Source organism: Hyaena hyaena, unplaced genomic scaffold, assembly GCF_003009895.1.
Source record: "Hyaena hyaena isolate Hyena2069 unplaced genomic scaffold, ASM300989v1 scaffold_15, whole genome shotgun sequence".
NCBI lineage: Eukaryota > Metazoa > Chordata > Mammalia > Carnivora > Hyaenidae > Hyaena > Hyaena hyaena.
In genome coordinates this window covers 5,657,767-5,675,481 of record NW_024080647.1, presented here as the reverse complement: position 1 = coordinate 5,675,481, position 17,715 = coordinate 5,657,767, and the positions used below count along the sequence as shown (strand labels likewise).

Sequence of the window (17,715 nt, the reverse complement as noted above, 5' to 3'; positions counted from 1 at the left end):
GGGCTGCTAAGTGATAATATCAATGGTATTGAAACTTATTTGCATAGATGATGCTTTTCCTTGCCTCACCCTAATCTTATGTATAATTAAAAGTGGACTGTCATGTTTGACAGTAAAAAAAAAAAAGGAACATATTTTAAGCACTCAGCTGAATAAATCACTAATTGAATGTTTTTATAGGACTGACTACTCTTATAAGGAGGAATTCTTTCTCATTCTAATTTGATTATCATCTAATTTTATTGTCATCTGCTACTATTTTAACTTGCAAAGCAGTATTTAGATTAAAATGAATTTTTATTTGGTTTTTGTAAGGTATGTGAATGGCCATGCAAAAAAACATTATGAAGATGCACAAGTACCCTTAGCTAATCATAAGAAATCAGAAAAGCAAGATAAACCTCAGCACACAGTGTGTATGGATTGCAGTAGCTACAGCACATACTGGTAAGTATTAGTATTTTCTAGAAATGATATTCCTTACTTAGTGTGCAAATGTTGTCTCATTTTCCTTGTTCTCTCCTCTCCCCTGTCAATCTTTAAACTAGTGCTGCTGCTATTACTTCCATTTCATTCTGTTAGGATTCATAGGAGATTGGAGCTATCAGGAATGCCTGTCCTGATTCATTCAGATTTTACTCTGCATTGTTCCCTTCAACTTCTGGGCTGCCTTCTCTTTCCCACCCTCTGTTCCTTGTTCATCCCAGTAAGCTGCAGGGCAGTGAAAAGTATTTCTTTGTGGTTGTATTTATAATTCCTTTCCTTATTTTGTTTTTAATTGAAAAATATTGTGATACAAACTTCTGTTAAAAACAACCCCAAAAACCCAAACCCCAAGCGCATGCTCTTACTCTCTGGGTAACATTTTGTTACGTAATCTTAAGAATGTAACTTTGTTTAAAAAACTATTTTGACAATCTCTCTTCTTCCAGCACAGATCAGTTCTCTTCTCTCTGTTGATAAATGTTAAGAATTTCATGTGTAGTCTTTCAGGCTGGTTTTTCTTTTTTTAAAGTATCACATCCTTTAAAAGATTAGAGGTCCTGTTCTCTCATTGTAATATAATATACATATCTGTTTCATATAAATGACAGTGAAATAAGTATTGATTTTGTGACTACTTAGAACTAGGTTGTTTACAGTAATGGTTAACAATTCATATCCATTTGTTATACTTAGAAGGTCAGTGTCTTTTGGGGTTTTAACTTCAGTGTGAAGCAAATTTTTTCCTCTGCCTAGTAAATTATGATGAATAATTCTTTACTTGATTTAATGAGCTTATTCTCAATTCAAAAGGTTTTTGACATTGAAAGGAAAAGAAAGCCATTTGAAAGATCCCTTTGGAAATTTTTTTGGCCATACAACCCTTGAATGTCACATGAAAGCAGTACTGGGCATGGATGGGGTTTTAAAGTCTAAATAATCACTTTTGATTCATACTCTACTGAAGTTCTGTGCCAATCTTTTCTATATCATCCTTAGTTGATTATTGTAGTGTAGAAAAATGTCCATTGAAAGGAGGAAAGAATGGCTTCGGATCTTTAAAATTTTTATAGGTTGAACATTATTAAATTGTGGCTATTGAATAATATATCCTAAGAGTTAGTCATTCAGACCACTACTGTTTCAGTGGAAGATGTCCAGACCTGGAAGAGAGAGAAGCTGGAGGTAGATAAAAATTAAAAATTTCAATAAAAATGAAATCTTGCTGAGATTTTCACACATGGGCTAGTGCTCAGTTCATTGTTATTTGCTCTTGTAAAACACTCCTTCCTATTAAAGTTAAGCATTAGCCAGGCTGTTAAAAGTGTTCTCATTAGTTTTTCCTCCTTTCTTTCAGAAAACTTAACATGCTAGAATGAGGTAGCAACCTAATTGACAGAACCATGTTTCTTGAAGACCATTTCTTTTAAGCAGAAATTAAGATGTCATAATCATTGTTGTTAAGTCAGGTCAACCTATATATACCAGATGTTGAAAACATAAGTTCTTCTTTTCATTTAGCAATGTGCATGAAATGCTAAATGGGGAAGTTTGAAAATACAATTAAATCTCTGTGTGCTATGTAACAAGTTTGCAGTGGTGTTTCTTGCATCTGGTAAGATTTTGAGGAAACAGTAACTTTTTGAAGAAATTTAAAAAATTATCTTAATGGAGTGGAATTATATTCTTAGGTCTCTTTAAAAATATGTTGCATACATCATTGTCTTTAAAAATATATTTGAGACTATACATTTTGAAGGAATACCTTTAATAACTAGAATTGCAATTTGATTTGTTTTATGTAGATACGATATGCTAAAGTGCATGTGGTTTCATGGCTGATTGTAATTAAATGGCAGATCTTGAACCTTGTTGAATGTACACCATGGCACAGCCTTCTTGGTCAATTGCAGGTCTTCTGTGTGAAGTGATACAGAGCTGCAAGTGTATGGACACTCAGAGCTTCTGAAGTGCAGGAAGGGAACTGCAGCTGGTCACATTACTGTATCATTTCAGGGTTTAAAAACAAAATACTAGGCAGGGACTCACCCTGTAGCAGCATTACACTGATGCCTTAAAAGAAACCTGTGATAGTTGCAAACTGAGAAGGCTGTACTCTAACATTTTCCTCACACCTCAGTATATGATTAAGAAAGAAATGAAAAGGATTTCTTCCTTCTGAATGAATGTGTGTGTTATTTTCTAATACACTTCAGTAATTTCAGTTTAAAATTTTTCTTTGTAAGTTTCTTGTGGTTAGACTCGATTTACTTCAGTGGTAAAATATTGGTGCATTAGTTTTAACTTTTTTGATTATTGTTATGCTTGTGGTCAAAATCTTTTGACCTGAGTTAACGTTAGAGCTCCTTTTCCATGTGTTCTGTACTCTAAAGTTGCAACGTGCTCTTGCGTTGTTCTATCCTTAGTTCCCTTTTCCAAGAGTCCCTGCCCTATCCTATCTTTGCATATCCTTTGTGAAGTTCCCACTGAACTCCTCACTCCCTCCTCCCAGCTTCAATTGTAGCTAGATGTAATCTCTCCTAAACTCATAGTGCTTGGGATACTTGTAATTTCCTGCTGTGCATTAGGTTATTTGTAAATGTCCTTGGTGACTACAAGAACCATATGTCATATAATCTCTTCCATGTTACTCAGTGTCTGGTGCAGAGAGGGCAATATATGTTTAAAGGATTGTATTTTGTTACATATCTTCCAAAAATGGGAAGGTTACATTAAATCTATAATATTGTGTCTTCTGGTCATTTTGGAGGACTGAATAGCCATGAAACATTTTTCTTCAAGAAGACCTAAATTGTGGCAAGTGTGAGCTATTTCATTTACTTCCCAAGAGGGACACCCCACTACAGCTCCCTTCACTTCTTACATAAACAGGACATCCGGAAGAAGCTCATATCAACCAAAGAGAACAATGTAAAATGGGTCACTGTTTCCAAAGAAGGAAAGCAACACCAAAAGGAGTAATTTTGATTTGACACAGACCTACTCATTTAGGAGATCAGTCAGCTAATCTGAGCTTTGAAGTTAAGTGAAAATTTCTAGACAAATTAAAATCTCCCCGAGATGTTCACACAAGGACTAGTGTTCACTTTTATTATTTGTTAAGTAATAATAGTTTTTCCTCCCACCCCATATATTTTCTCTCCAGTCAGTAAAAATGGAATTGTATGTGGTATACATTCTTGTATCACAAAGAAACTAAAATTAAAATTAGGAACTTCTGATTTCTTATGTAGATAGACATTTGGAGTTAATAGTTTTAAATGCTGAACAAATAGCTTTTGACATCTGACATAGTCTTGTCAACTCTGATCCTTATCGACAGTAACTGAATTTCTGAGAATACAAAATGTGAAAGGAATATTAAAACTAAATTACTAAAATTTTTCTTTTATGGCAGGGTAATGTTGTAATGCACTCTTTCACACAAAGAAATATTATGAAATGTTAATTCATTTGTTTAGAAAAAAGACTTGTATTTCAGATTTTAGACAGCTGTAACAAATAGCAGTTTTAACTAGAACTAGTAAAAATAAAGCTCTTATTTGTGGACTTAAACCGATACCGAATTGTTCTCAAAGAGAATTGTGATTGACTATTAAAAAGGGGAAAATCTTTTGAGTATCTTTATAAATAATTGTAGTACAGATTTTCAGTGATGTAAAGATTAGAGAACAGGAACAGTTTTGTTTATTTAAAAACAGTATTTTGAAGTTTAAAAAGAACGTTTTTAATAGAGGTTTTCTGACAACTTTAATAAAAGGCTCTTCCCTAATAAGCTAGTACTTTTCTGCTTTTTACAAAGGATATAGGTTTTCTCTGCAGGTATTCTAATTTTCCAAAATTGGCCTATTCTATGGCAATACATTAGAATTCAATAAAAGAGAATTTAAAAATAAACTTGCTATGTAAATGAGTTCTTTTGAGTTTTAACTTTTCTTGGTTTGAAAAGATGAAGTCACTAGATTACATGCTTTTTTTTTTCTGTATCCTTATCTATCATTTATAATAAAGCCAGAGATCAAATTTGCCTCCAAATATCACAACACTATACAAGGGAATGAAAAGGAATTTAAAACTTACTGATTGAGCCACCATTGCCCTTTTTGAGGGGTACTTTTTCCATAAAAGTTTTGAGGGGATTTTTAGTATTAGTATTATACACAACTTACTGTTGAAGGATCACTTTGTAGGGGCACCTGCGTGGCTCAGACAGTTAACCATCCAACGCTTGATTTCAGCTCAGGTCATGATCTCACTATTCATGAGTTTGAGCTCCACATCACACTCTGCGCCGATGGTTGCCTGCTTAAGATTCTTTCTGCCTCTCTCTCTGGCCCTCCCCTGCTTGTATGTGTGCGTTTGCTCTCTCTCTCTCTCTCTCTCTCTCTCTGTCTCAAAATAAATAGCATTAAAAAAAAAAAAAAGATTCCTTTGTAGCTGTAGATTAAAAGATTATTTTTTTACTGTTGCAAAAAACTCAGGTTCATTTGTATGATGGTTGCTTCTTCTTTCCGATAGGTGGAGAGTGGTTTGGCTTGGGGATATTTTCTTAGTTCTTTAAGAAGATGATATGGATCTTTGTAACTTTAATAGCACGTAATAATAGGAATGGAAAAACAACCTTAGAGTTTTAAAGCCAAGAAAGAGATATTTTTCTCTGTTTTGGATGTGATATCTGTGCCATAAAATATGGTAGCATTTGAGCAATTAAAAGTGGCTAACTTGGGTAGCTTTGTCGCTTAAGCGTCCGACTTCAGCTCAGGTCATGATCTCACAGCTCATGAGTTTGAGCCCCGCTTCAGGCTCTGTGCTGACAGCTCATAGCCTGGAGCCTGCTTCTAATTCTGTGTTTCCCTTCTCTCTGCCCCTCCCCCACCCATGCTCTGTCTGTCTCTCTCTCAAGAATAAATAAACATTTAAAAAAAAAAGTGGGTAGTACAGGGCATCTGGGTGGCTCAGTCAGTTAAGTGTCCAACTCTTGATTTCAGCTCATGTCTTGATTTCACAGTTTGTGAGGTAGAGCCCCACATCAGGCTCTATGCTGACAGTCCAGAGCCTGCTTGGGATTCTCTCGCTCTCCTTCTGATCCTCCCCTGCTCTCGCAAGTGTATGCACTCTCTCAAAAATAAACAAACTTAAAAAGGGTAGTGGGACTGAGAAATGTTTTTTGTTTTATTGTCATTAATATAAGTTTAAATCCCCACATATGGCTGGCAGCTATTATATTGGATGGTTTGGTCTCAAACTATTAAAATTTAACATTGATATATTTTATTTTACTTTATTTTTTTAAATGTTTTATTTATTTCTGAGAGAGAGAGAGAGAGAGAGAGAGAGAGAGAGAGAGACAGTGTGAGCAGGGAAGGGTCAGGGAGAGAGGGAGACACAGAATCCAAAACAGGCGCCATCAGCACAGAGCCTGACACAGGGCTCAGACCCATGAATCGTGAGATCATGACCCCAGCTGAAGTCAGACGCTCAACCGACTGAGCCACCCAGGCGCCCCAATATTGATATATTATAATGTTATGAATCTTTCAAAACATTTAGACAAAAAACTGATAGAAACTCCAAACAGAAAATAAATCCGTTCCACAAATTAAAATAGTTGCATATAATTAAAACTTAAATATAACCCAGCAAGATGTACCAAAAAAGAAAAATTATATAATTAATTTCATGTGAAGTCGGCTGACATATTCGTTATTTGTATCAACCTATTTCATAAAGAACCCCCAATTATTGTACCATTACAAGCAAAAATACATTTATAAATAGCCATTTCTGAATTAACCCTAATAACATTGAAACAAAAGGAAATTATTAAAATATCACAGTCTTCCAAAAACTAAAGAAAGAAGAAAGTAAACATCATGTACTAACGCCAGTTCCATTAAATCAGAAACAAGACAGAAATGCCTTTTATAATAATTTACATGCGGGGCGCCTGGGTGGCTCAGTCCTTGGAGCATGCAACTTCAGCTCAGGTCATGATCTCGCAGCTCCGTGAGTTCCAGTGCCACTTGGACTCAACTGCTGTCAGCACAGAGTTCTGTTCTCCTCTCTCTCTGCCCTTCCCCTTCTCGTTCTCTCTCTCTCTCTCTCTCTCTCTCTCTGGCTCTTTCAACAATTTTAAAAACCATTAAAAATTTTTTAAAAATCAGGGTGGCTGGGTGGCTCAGTCAGTTAAGTGTCTAACTTTGGCTCGAGTCATAATCTCCAGATTCATGAGTTTGAGCCCCACATTGGGCTCTGTGCTAACGGCTCAGAGCCTAGAGCCTGCTTTGGGTTGTCTCCCTCTCTGTCTGTATCCCCCACCCCCGTCCCCCTGCTGGTGCTCTGTTTCTCTCTCAAAACTAAACACTTAAAAATCATTTACATGATTGACAGTATTATTTAACATTGTTTTTCTAGCCATTGAAGTAAGACAGTAAGTAAATGAGATAATTGGTATAAATATTGGAAAAGAAGAAAAAAATTTTTTTGTTTTCAAATTACATAATGGAATGCCCAGAAAATTCAGGGAAACTTTAGTAGAGAACTAGAATTAGTAAGAAATTTTGAAATGGTGATATATGATATACAGCTTCATTAGCAGTCATCAGTTAAAAATGGAAATAACCAGGGGAAGCTGGGTGGCTCAGTCCATTAAACATCCGACTCTTGGTTTTGGCTCAGGTCATGATCTCACGGTTTGTAGGTTCAAGTGCCACAGCTGGCTCTGCGCTTGCAGCGTGGAGCCTTCCTGGGAGTTTCTCTTTCCCTCTCTCTCTGCCCCTCCCCCACTTGTACTGTCTCTGTCTCTCTCAAAATAAAAACAAACTTTAAAAAAATGGAAATAACCAAAGAAACAAACAAAAAACCTCATTCAACATAATGACAAAAACTATAAACTGTATGTAGGAATAAATGTATTAAAGAAAGACACAAAGCAAAGACAGATCCTTTGTGAATAAAATTCAGTATTATAATCAGTCCTTTCCCCCTCACATTTTTACCTTCAAAATTTTTACTTGAGAGTCTAATGTACATGATGATTTTCAAACATAACATCAACAGGGGCAGCTGGGTGCCTCAGTCAGTTGAGTGTCTGACTTCCACGCAGGTCATGATCTCACATTCCGTGAGTTTGAGCCCCGCAGCGAACTCTGTGCTGACAGCTCAGAGCCTAGAGCTTGCTTCAGATCCTCTGCCCCCACTGCCTTTTCTCTCTGCCCCTCCCCTGCTCACACTTTCACTCTCTCAAAAATAAACATTAAAACATTTAAAAAAAAACATAATGTGAACAGTGTCCAAAAAAAATCAGAATAGCAGATATGTTGCTCTTATTCAGTAAATATCCATTGAGAACCTACTCTGTGCTAGGAACCTAGTTTTGTTTTAGTGCCAGCAATCATCAAAATAATGTGCTTAAGGGGATGGAGAGAAAATATTACATGTTTTTATTGGGGTGCCTGGGTGGGTTGGTTGGTTGAGCATCAGACTCTTGATTTGGACTCAGGTCATGATCTCACAGTTTTTGGGTTTGAGCCCTGAGTTGGGCTCCGCACTGATGGGCTCTCTTCCTCTCTCTCTGCCCCTTCCTCCATTCATCTCAATGTTCTCTCTTTCTCTCTCAAAAATAAACTTTGTATGAAAAAGTTTATTAAAAAAAAAGCTTTGGCCAACATTTAATATACCTGCTGTCAGTGGTCTTTAGATTAGATGGTCATGTTTCATGAACTGTATACAGAATGTCTTGAATCCAAGCTTTACGTGTGGAGTCCTTACCCTTGTTCACTTTTAGCATGTTGCAGTATATTGCATTCTGCCTGGTTACATGGATTTGCTTAGTTTTTTCCAAGTCAACCTTCATCAAATGGATACACCATTTAAATGATTTTTACCAAATGGGGCACCTGGCTGACTCAGTTAGAGCATGCAAGTCTTGGTCTCAGAATTATAAGTTAGAACCCCACATTGGGTGTGGAGGTTACTTACAATAAAAAAATAATACAAGAAATTTTTACCAAACAAGCCCTGCAAGATGATAATAATGTAAATACTAGTGAATAAGAAAAGGGCAGGCTAACAGACTTTCCTACTCTGAGCTCCTCAAACATAGGAGAAGATAAAAATATTGGCTATCTAATAAAAAGACTAATCAGATCTTAAGTTTGGACAAAAAGCTTAAGATACAAGAAATACCAATTTATATCTGCTATATTAATGTCAGATTTCACACTATGTGTATATTATACTTTGAGATATTAGTTTAACCATAGTGTGAAGATATCATTAATAGCAGGACATTTTCAAATAGTTCTTTTCCTCCGGCTTATTTTAAGAGTTTTTTTTTTTTTTATACTATGCACATTAATTTAGATTTACTTACATATATGTGATTTCTTAATACAATTATATAAATATATTTGGGGCAGTTTTGTGGTTTTATAACTTGATTAGGTGCCTGATGAAACTAATTTGAGATTTCTTAGAGGGGGCATGTAGTGTAGGGGTGAAAATAGGAAAGAAACAAGTATTTCTAAAGTTAGAATTTAAAAAAAAAAACCTAGGAAAGAAAGCACATATGGAGATGACCAAGTGAGGAATATTTTTGCCATTAAATAAGTGAATGGTATTACATGGAAGATATTAAGGAAAGGTAAGGGAGTGGTATATATGGGATGAAAGCTTAAATCTAACTGTAAGCATGTAATACTGAAGTGAAAGGGAAGATTGGGAAGGAAAGGTGAGAGAGAATAATATGAAGGTAAGGCTAACATTGTGGGACCGTCAAACACTGTAGCTTAATTTGTCTGTAGTTGTCTGTGAATTTGAAAGTCACTGTATAAGGGGGTGGGGTGGGGAAGATCATACCAGAGGAAATAACCAAAGTAGAGAATAGAATGTTAGTTGAAATGGAGGAGAAAAAAGATTGATTTGGGGGAGATCATGGACAGAAAAGTAGAAAGGATTAGACACAATTAGATGTTAGAAATTAGAAATAAATGAAAATTTAAAAGTATATACATAAGGAATCAATGTAATCAAGAAATTGGACAATTATCTTTTGCTCTATATTAAACAGAATGTAAAATAAACCTGTGATTTTATCCATTTTTTTACCTCACTACTTATATAGTAGTATGAATAACTTATGACTTTTATGAAACTTTACCTGCTATTTGAGGTATATTCTTTCAGTGAAAGGTAGTAAAATTAATTATTATCTTAACATCAGTGTACATGTAATTCCATACTGTATGCTTAATTTCTTTATTAACTATTGGCTTAAGGTAATTTAAAACTACTTTAAGATCATTTTTGGGGGCACCTGGGTGGCTCATTTGGTTAAGCATCCGACTTCAGCTCAGGTCATGATCTCACAGTTTGTGGGTTCGAGCCCCGCGTCGGGCTCTGTGCTGACAGCCAGCTCAGAGCCTGGAGCCTGCTTCAGATTCTGTGTCTCCCTCTCTCTGACCCTCCCCTGCTCATGCTGTCTCTGTCTCTGTCTCTGTCTCTCTCTCTCTCTCTCAGAAATAAAATATTTTTTTAAATTTTTAAAAATGTTTTATTCTAGGGGAGAGAGAAAGAGACAGCATGAGCAGGGGAGGGTCAGAGAGAGAGGGAGTCACAGACTGAAACAGGCTCCAGGCTCCGAGCTGGCAGTCAGCACAGAGCCCGATGCGGGGCTTGAACCCACGAGCTGCGAGATCATGACCTAAGCAAAAGTTGGACGCTTAACCAACTAAGCCACCCAGGCGCCCCTAAAATAAAATATTTTTTAAAAAAGATCATTTTTGGCTAAGAGAATTTGGATTTGAGAGTACTCTTTACATAGCCAAGATGATAGTGTGGTTTGTCTCAAGGTGTTAGAAATAAAGATACCAATCCCCCTCCTGCCTTGTTTTTTTATATCCTGTTTCTTTATTTGACATCACTAATATGTTGCCTGATACGATTTCCAAGTGTTGTTTTTTGTCTTTAATGTTCAAGTTACTTATTTTCTTTTTTAAAATTTTTTTTACTGTTTTTTTTTTAAATTTATTTCTGAGAGAGAGAGAGAGAGAGAGACAGCGTGAGCAGGGGAGGGTCAGAGAGAGAGGGAGACACAGAATCTGAAACAGGCTCCAGGCTCTGAGCTGGCAGTTAGCACAGAGCCCGACATGAGGCTCGAACCCATGAACTGTGAGATCATGACCTGAGCCGAAGTCGGATGCTTAACCGACTGAGCCACCCAGATGCCCCGAAGTTGCTTACATTTTCTTAAACAGTTCCTTTTTCTAAATACAAAAGTGAACCTTTTCCTTACCTGACAAATAGTCTATTAGAAGAAGAACTCAGCCATCTTTGTACTTTTCCGGAAGTTCTTTAAGCCTGAAATAGTCATGTGATACTGTGTTGAATTAAAGAAAAAAAAAAAAAGTAGAGCTCATCCTTACTTGAAGAATCACCTAAAATCACTAAATAAAAACTTTCTTAATTGTAAATTTAATAGCCTAAAAATTGGTCTTGTAATATTGGTAGTTCTTGACTTTGCTTGTTAGACACTTGTAGCCCTATGTGTGTGAGGAGATGCTGAGCCCTGGCCCTCTCCTAGAGAAGCACTCCTCAAGTTATCGGAACTCTGACCTTTCATGGTTTCTCAGTGATAGCAGTATAGAAAGAAGGAAAAGAGAAACACAACTCTTTATAGTATTATTTCAACTACATTTTGGGAACCAGGTATATATTTACCTTATGACATTTAACCATATTTTATAACATTTATTTAAAAATGGGAAAAACATTCCAAGTTTCAGAGGACCAGTCTACAAGCTTTTGAAACCCATCTGACAAGTACTTTTTTGTACATATTTTTCTTTTTTTATTCTTTATTTATTTTTGAGAGAGAGCCAGTGAGACGGAGTACAAGCAGGGGAGAAACAGAGAGAGGGAGACACAGAATCCAAAGCAAGCTCCAGGCTCTGAGCTGTCAGCACAGAGCCCAATGCAGGGCTTGAATTCATGAACTGCAAGATCATGACCTGAGCCGAAGTCGGACGCAAGGCACCCCTGTACTTATTTTTCTGGTATAATCTTCTGGAATGGAAAAATCAATGACAGTGGCTGTATTTTTTTTTAGGTGTTTGATGTCAGTATAATTTGACTGATTGGCTTCAACACAGTTGTACCCCAGAAGAGATGTTAAAATTTTATTTTTTAAATTTATTTTTAAATGTTTATTTTTGAGAGACAGAGCACACAAGCAGGGGAGGAGCGTGGATGGGGCAGCAGACAGAGGATCCAAAGTGGGTTCTGTGCTGACAGACCGTATAGAGCCTGATGCAAGGCTTGAACCCACAAACTATGAGATCATGACCTGAGCCAAAGTTGGTTGCTTAACAGACTGAGCTGCCCAGGTGCCTGCAGAAGACATGTTTAGAACTTGTTTACTTTTTTTTTTTTTTTAAGTTTATTTATTTGGGCGGAGAGGGGTAGAAGAATCCCAAGCAGGCTCTGTGCTCTTAGTACGGAGCCCAACATAGGACTTGAACTCATGAACCATGAGATGATGACCTGAACCAAGGTGAAGAGTTGGACGCTTAACTGACTGAGCCACCCAGGTGCCTCAGAACTTGTTTACTTTAAATCCTTCTGTTTGCCTTGCGTCTTTTTAATACCAATATTAGTGGGATAGTTTCCAGTTTGAAAGCAATGTCTCAGCTAAGACTAAAGCAGCCAGACAACATTTAAATTCTCATTTATATCCTACTTTTGCTACTTATTTTCTTTTGACCTCTGGGCCTGGGAGGAAAAAAAAATCAAGGAGTTGGGACAGCTAGAGAAGCCTGTGCTGTGAGGCAGCTCTTGGTTACACAAAGGAAGGAAACTAACATTTATTGATCTCTACCACATGCCAGGCACCCTTAGAAGTTTTGGCCTGTAGAAGTAGGTACTTTCAAAATATCACCCCCCCATCATCATTATCAAATAATAGTGGTAAATTATTTCAGTCATCAAATCATGTGGTAAATTCAGAGAGTATAAAAGTTAATAATCTTAAAAATAAGTGTCCTTAGTGACTGTAAGAGAACCTAAAATTGGCTCTTGAGAAATAGGGACACTTGTGAAAGCAATAAAAAAAATTTCAAACCAGTGAAAACAACCCCAGCCAAAACAAAATTGATTTTTTATAATTCAATAAAGTTAAATTTGTTACCCCTTTTTGATATTGGGTAGTAATACAGAGTATTAGAGCAGGTAATGTCCTGGATACCCTTTAGATTAGCAGTGCTACCAACAGAAATAATACAAGTCATATATGTAATTTAAACTTTTCTGATAGTCACATTAAAGCGAAAAGAAATAGGTGAATTAATTTTAATTGTATATTTAATTTAACCCACTTATTAAAATACTACATCAACATGAAATCACTATAAAATTAGAGATCGTTTGCATTATTTTTTTTACATGAAACCTTCCAAATCCAGTTTACATCTTACACTTATAGCACATCTCCATTCAGATGCTAAATTTTCATTAGAAATGCTTGGCTTCTATTTAGATTCATAAAAATTGCAGTTAAAAAAAGTAGATTCTGGGGGTGCCTGTGGCTCAGTTGGTTGAGTGTCCAGCTTTAGCTCAAGTCATAATCTTACAGTCTATGAGTTCAAGCCCTCGTTGGATTCTTTGCAGACAGCTCAGAGCCTGGAGCCTGCTTTGGATTCTGTGTCTCCCCTTTTCTCTGCCCCTCCCCTGCTCGTACTCTGTCCATTTCTCTCTCTCTCTCTCTCTCTCTCTCTCTCTCTCTCTCTCTCTCTCTCAAAAATAAACAGAATTTTTTTAATTTCATAAATTGGTGATGATTCATAGCATTTGCATATATATACTGAACAATTTTACTTAAAAAAATTTTAATGTTTATTTTTGAGAGAGAGAGTGTGAGTGGGGAAGGGTCAGAGAGAGAGGGAGACACAGAACCCAAAGCAGGCTCTGAGCTCTGAGCTGTCAGCACAGAGCCCCACATGGGGCTTGAACTCACAAACTGTGAGATATGACCTGAGCCGCAGTTAGCCACTCAATCGACTGAGCTACTCAGGCGCCCCTATACTGAACAATTTTAGTAACCACACTATGATACAGTCTCCTTCAGAACATAGATATTTTCACTATGTATCATACAGTGGAATAAATATAAGGAATTACAGTAAATCCAGATTTTAAAAAATTTCTGTAAGTTTATTATTTTGAGAGAGAGACAGTATGAGTGGGATAGAGGCAGATAGAGAGGGGAGAGAGAGAATTCCAAGAAGGTTCCACATAGGGGCAGATAGAGCGGGGAGAGAGAGAGTTCCAAGAAGGTTCTGCACCGTCATTGCAGAGCTCGATATGGGGCTCGAACCCACCAACCATGGCCCGAGCCAAGATCAAGAAAAGGACACTTAACCAACTGAGCCACCCAGGTGCTCCGTAAATTCAGATTTTTGATCTCACATAGCTGGCCCATTGTCTGTTTTGATAGAAACTTTTTCCTGTCTAGAGTAGTTTGAGACAAAACACACCAAGAGTATTAATTGGTCAGTATCTCTTGTGAAACTCATGTAAAGCTAAAAATAAAAGTACTTGAAAATTTTCAAATATTGAATTAATTGATCTTTAATTGTTAGAAAAGTCTTTTATTCACTGACACTTGCTTGATGGGTCAATTTAAGATCTTTCACACTTTGGCGGTGTCTGGGTAGCTCAATTGGTTAAGGGTCCAGTTCTTGATTTCAGCTAGTTCATGATCCTAGGATTGTGGAATCAAGCCCTACGTTGGCTTCTGTGGCAAGCATGGAGACTGCTTAAGATTATTTCTCTCTTAAAAAAAAAAAAAAAACCAACAAAAAACTTGCACATTTTATAAAATCTCTTTTTAATCTTTTCCTCAGATTTTAAATCATAATTCCCTTAATGAAATGGTAATTAAATTTTTTACCTCTCCTTCTAAAAATGGTTTTCTTTCTTGAGCAAGATCTAGGTATAGTTGGCCAAAAGCATAAGCTCAGATCCTTTATTCATGGAGACATTTTTTTGTTTTATGTTTAATTCTGATTTCATGAACTGCTTTAAGTTTTGCCTGTTGAGAGGCAACTTCTTATTAACTGAATATGCATTTGCTGAAGGTGACTCAGTATGGTCTACTATATTATCTCAAAACTTTTTAAATACTCATTTTGCTCTGCTATAGCAAATTGTAATTGCCATTCTCTGTAAAATTTGTGACCTAACTTCTCTACTTGATACTGCCTCATTAGTGTGCCTTCCTATGAAAGTTAATTTTTTTCATAATGATTAAGCTAGAAAAATAATTTTTATTATAATTAAAATAAGTACTTCAGCTTAACTACTAATTGGTGTTTACATAGATATCATTATAACTCTGCTGTCTGTATAAAATATTCATATAAACACATTGCAGTGCTGCATTGTTGCATAGAAAAATAATGAACTCAACCATTCTGTTGACAAAAATCAGATTGGTAATATGCTTATGTGTAATACTAGAAATGACACATGCACCCATCATGTGCACTGTAATACATCTCAGATGATGTAATAGTAAGAGTGAAATACACTTTTACCAAAACCATAAAATTGTGTTTAGTGGAAAAGTATTTTGTAAAAATAGATGTAAGTGATTTGTATCAATTAGAATTTTTTAAAAATTAAAATTCAGTTCTTTAGTTGAATCAGCCTCATTAGCACAGCTGTAGAGTCTAGAGCAACTTAATTAAGAAAAATTTTTTAATGTTTATTTTTGAGAGAGCGTATGAGCAGGGGAGAGGCAAAGAGAGAGAGTGAGACACAGACTCTCAAGCAGGCTCTAGCTCTAGGCTCTGAGCTGTCAGCAGAGTCCAATGTGGGGCTCAAACTCACTAGCTAGGAGATCATGAGCTGAGCCGAAGGCAGGAAGCTTAACCGACTGAGCCATCCAGGCGGCTGCAACTTACTTACTTTAATGATGAAAGTTCAGAGAGATGAAGCAACTAGATCGTTAGGCCAGAATAATTTAGAATGGAGCAAAATCATAAATTTTTATTTCAGTATATGAAAATGTTTAACAAATGTTATTTTATATTTTAGGCTAATTCCATATCACATCAAAAGAATTACTTTAATAAGAAAACCAGTTACTTAGTTTAACTGGAAATTGTTTAAACAGAGCAACAACTTTTTTGTGGAGGTTAGGGTTTTCAGTTAGATATTATTAGATATTATGGCGTATTGTAAATATGTGAAAGGTGATCGAAATTTACTCTTAGACTTTGTTCCCTAGTTGAACACTAGCATTTAGCATTGTTTCTGTTTTGAATGCTGAGTATTGTTTTAATTGTAATCCATGCATAAATTTATGCAAACATAAAATGAAAATGTAAGGAAGAATGTAGTGGCACAATTTGATTCTTCAGTTAATGCTTAAGCTTCATGGAAGAAACAAGTGACTCAAGCCCAAATTCACAGAGTAGATCTTAGCCTCTTAACCTTTATGCTGAGAAGAAGCAAGGAATTAAACCTTTTCACTACTTTAATTTTTTATGTGTTTATCATAAAACGGATAAAGAATTATTCTCCTGCCATTGCTGGTACTTTGGTCATAGAAAAACCATCCAGGACGTAAAAGTTAGCTTTTGCTGTTTGTTCAAATGTTAGGAAATTGGAGAATACCTTAGAAACTCATGATTGACAGCATAGGTAGTCAGTTAATGGGGGAGGGTGTTAAATAAATACATATATATTATTATTTTAGAGTTTTCAAAGGCATTCAGTTGAAATTTTAATTTCTGTGAATAAAAGATACAAGCTATGCTTTTGTGTGTGTAATCTTTTTTTTTTTCATTACTCTTCCCCATTTTCTTATTTTTTTATAGACTGATTTCAGATATGTAAGAAATGTTTTCTAGATTCTGCTAGAGATGATCTAATTTTTACTAATTGCTATGCATTCAAAGTTTCTTTTGCTCAGAATGGCAGCATTATTGTCATTATTCTTTGGTAGTTATAGTAGTGGTTTTATACAAAGCTGCTATTCAAAAGAATATATTGGTACTAGCTTGTAAAGTTTTTGTTGTTGTTCTTAAAACTGGCTTTATTCCAAGAAAAAAATTGAATGGTAATGTACAAGGTAATGTCTATTACATATGAGTCCTTGTATTTGCTTATTGACTACCTAAAAACACACACAATATCTGTTTTGTTTCTTAATTTTTAAGTGGTTTTTTTTTTTTTTTTTTTTTTTTGAGAGAAAGACAGAATGAGGGAGAAGGACAGAATCCCAAGAAGGCTCCATTCTCACTGTGGCGCCCGATCTGTGGATCGAGCCAATGACTATGAGATCATGACCTGAGCTGAAATCAAGAGTTGGATGTTCAACCAGCTAAGCCACCCAGGTGCCCCTCACAATATCAGTTTTAAAGAACACCTTAACGTTTTTCTTCAAAGCAATTGTCAGTTTCCTAATTAAGTTAATTTTTGTTTTCTAGCACTTCAGAATGAAGAGTCTTCCTTCTCAGCCATCTGAATTCAATTATTTTAATTAGTTTTAAATGTATAGCTTTTAGGGGCACCTGGGTGGCTCAGTCGGTTGAGCGTCTGGCTTCGGCTCAGGTCATGATCTCACGGTTTGTGGGTTCGAGCCTCGCATCGGGCTCTGTGCTGACAACTAGCTTGGAGCCTGGAGCCTGTTTGGGATTGTGTCTCCCTCTCTCTGACCCTCCCCTGTTCATGCTGTCTCTCTCTCTCTCTCAGAAATAAATAAAACAAAAAGAAAAAATCTTTAAATGTTTAGCTTTTAGTTTTTTTTTTTTCTAACTTATCTCTACAGGTTAATTACCTTTTCCCTATTCTTCACTTAAATCTTTCCTCCCCGCAAATTCCTATTATTTTGAGTTGGGAAATATCACCTGAAAGCTTTAGGCTTAATGCCCTGTGAATCGACTTGGTGCTTTTTATTTTCCGTTAATACCCTGTGAATCGACTTGGTGCTTTTTATTTTCCGTTAATGCCCTGTGAATCGACTTGGTGCTTTTTATTTTCCGTGTATTATGCAACACTAAAAAAAAAAAAAAAAAATGTAACACCTGTAGCAGCTTATCTTGTTTTTGAAGGAGAAATTGAAGAGCTTTTGAGTAAAAATGGGAAAAGAAGCTAGTATTCATTGCCTGCGTGGGTTTTTAAAAAGGCTTTTAAAAAACATTCCATTGT

The 17,715-nt window shown here is 36.0% G+C and overlaps 1 protein-coding gene across 4 annotated transcripts in view; it reads left to right on the top strand.

The window, feature by feature from the left end:
- USP3 (ubiquitin specific peptidase 3) overlaps positions 1–17,715 on the top strand; it is a 102,075-nt gene that overhangs the window by 35,348 nt on the left and 49,012 nt on the right. For all 4 annotated transcript variants that reach the window (XR_005525815.1, XM_039218885.1, XM_039218895.1 and 1 more), the window contains one exon: positions 316–447. Coding sequence is in view for 3 of the 4 variants with exons in the window: in XM_039218885.1 (XP_039074816.1) it covers positions 316–447 (132 nt within the window). In the remaining variant the exon portion in view is untranslated. The remainder of the gene's footprint in view (positions 1–315; positions 448–17,715) is intronic.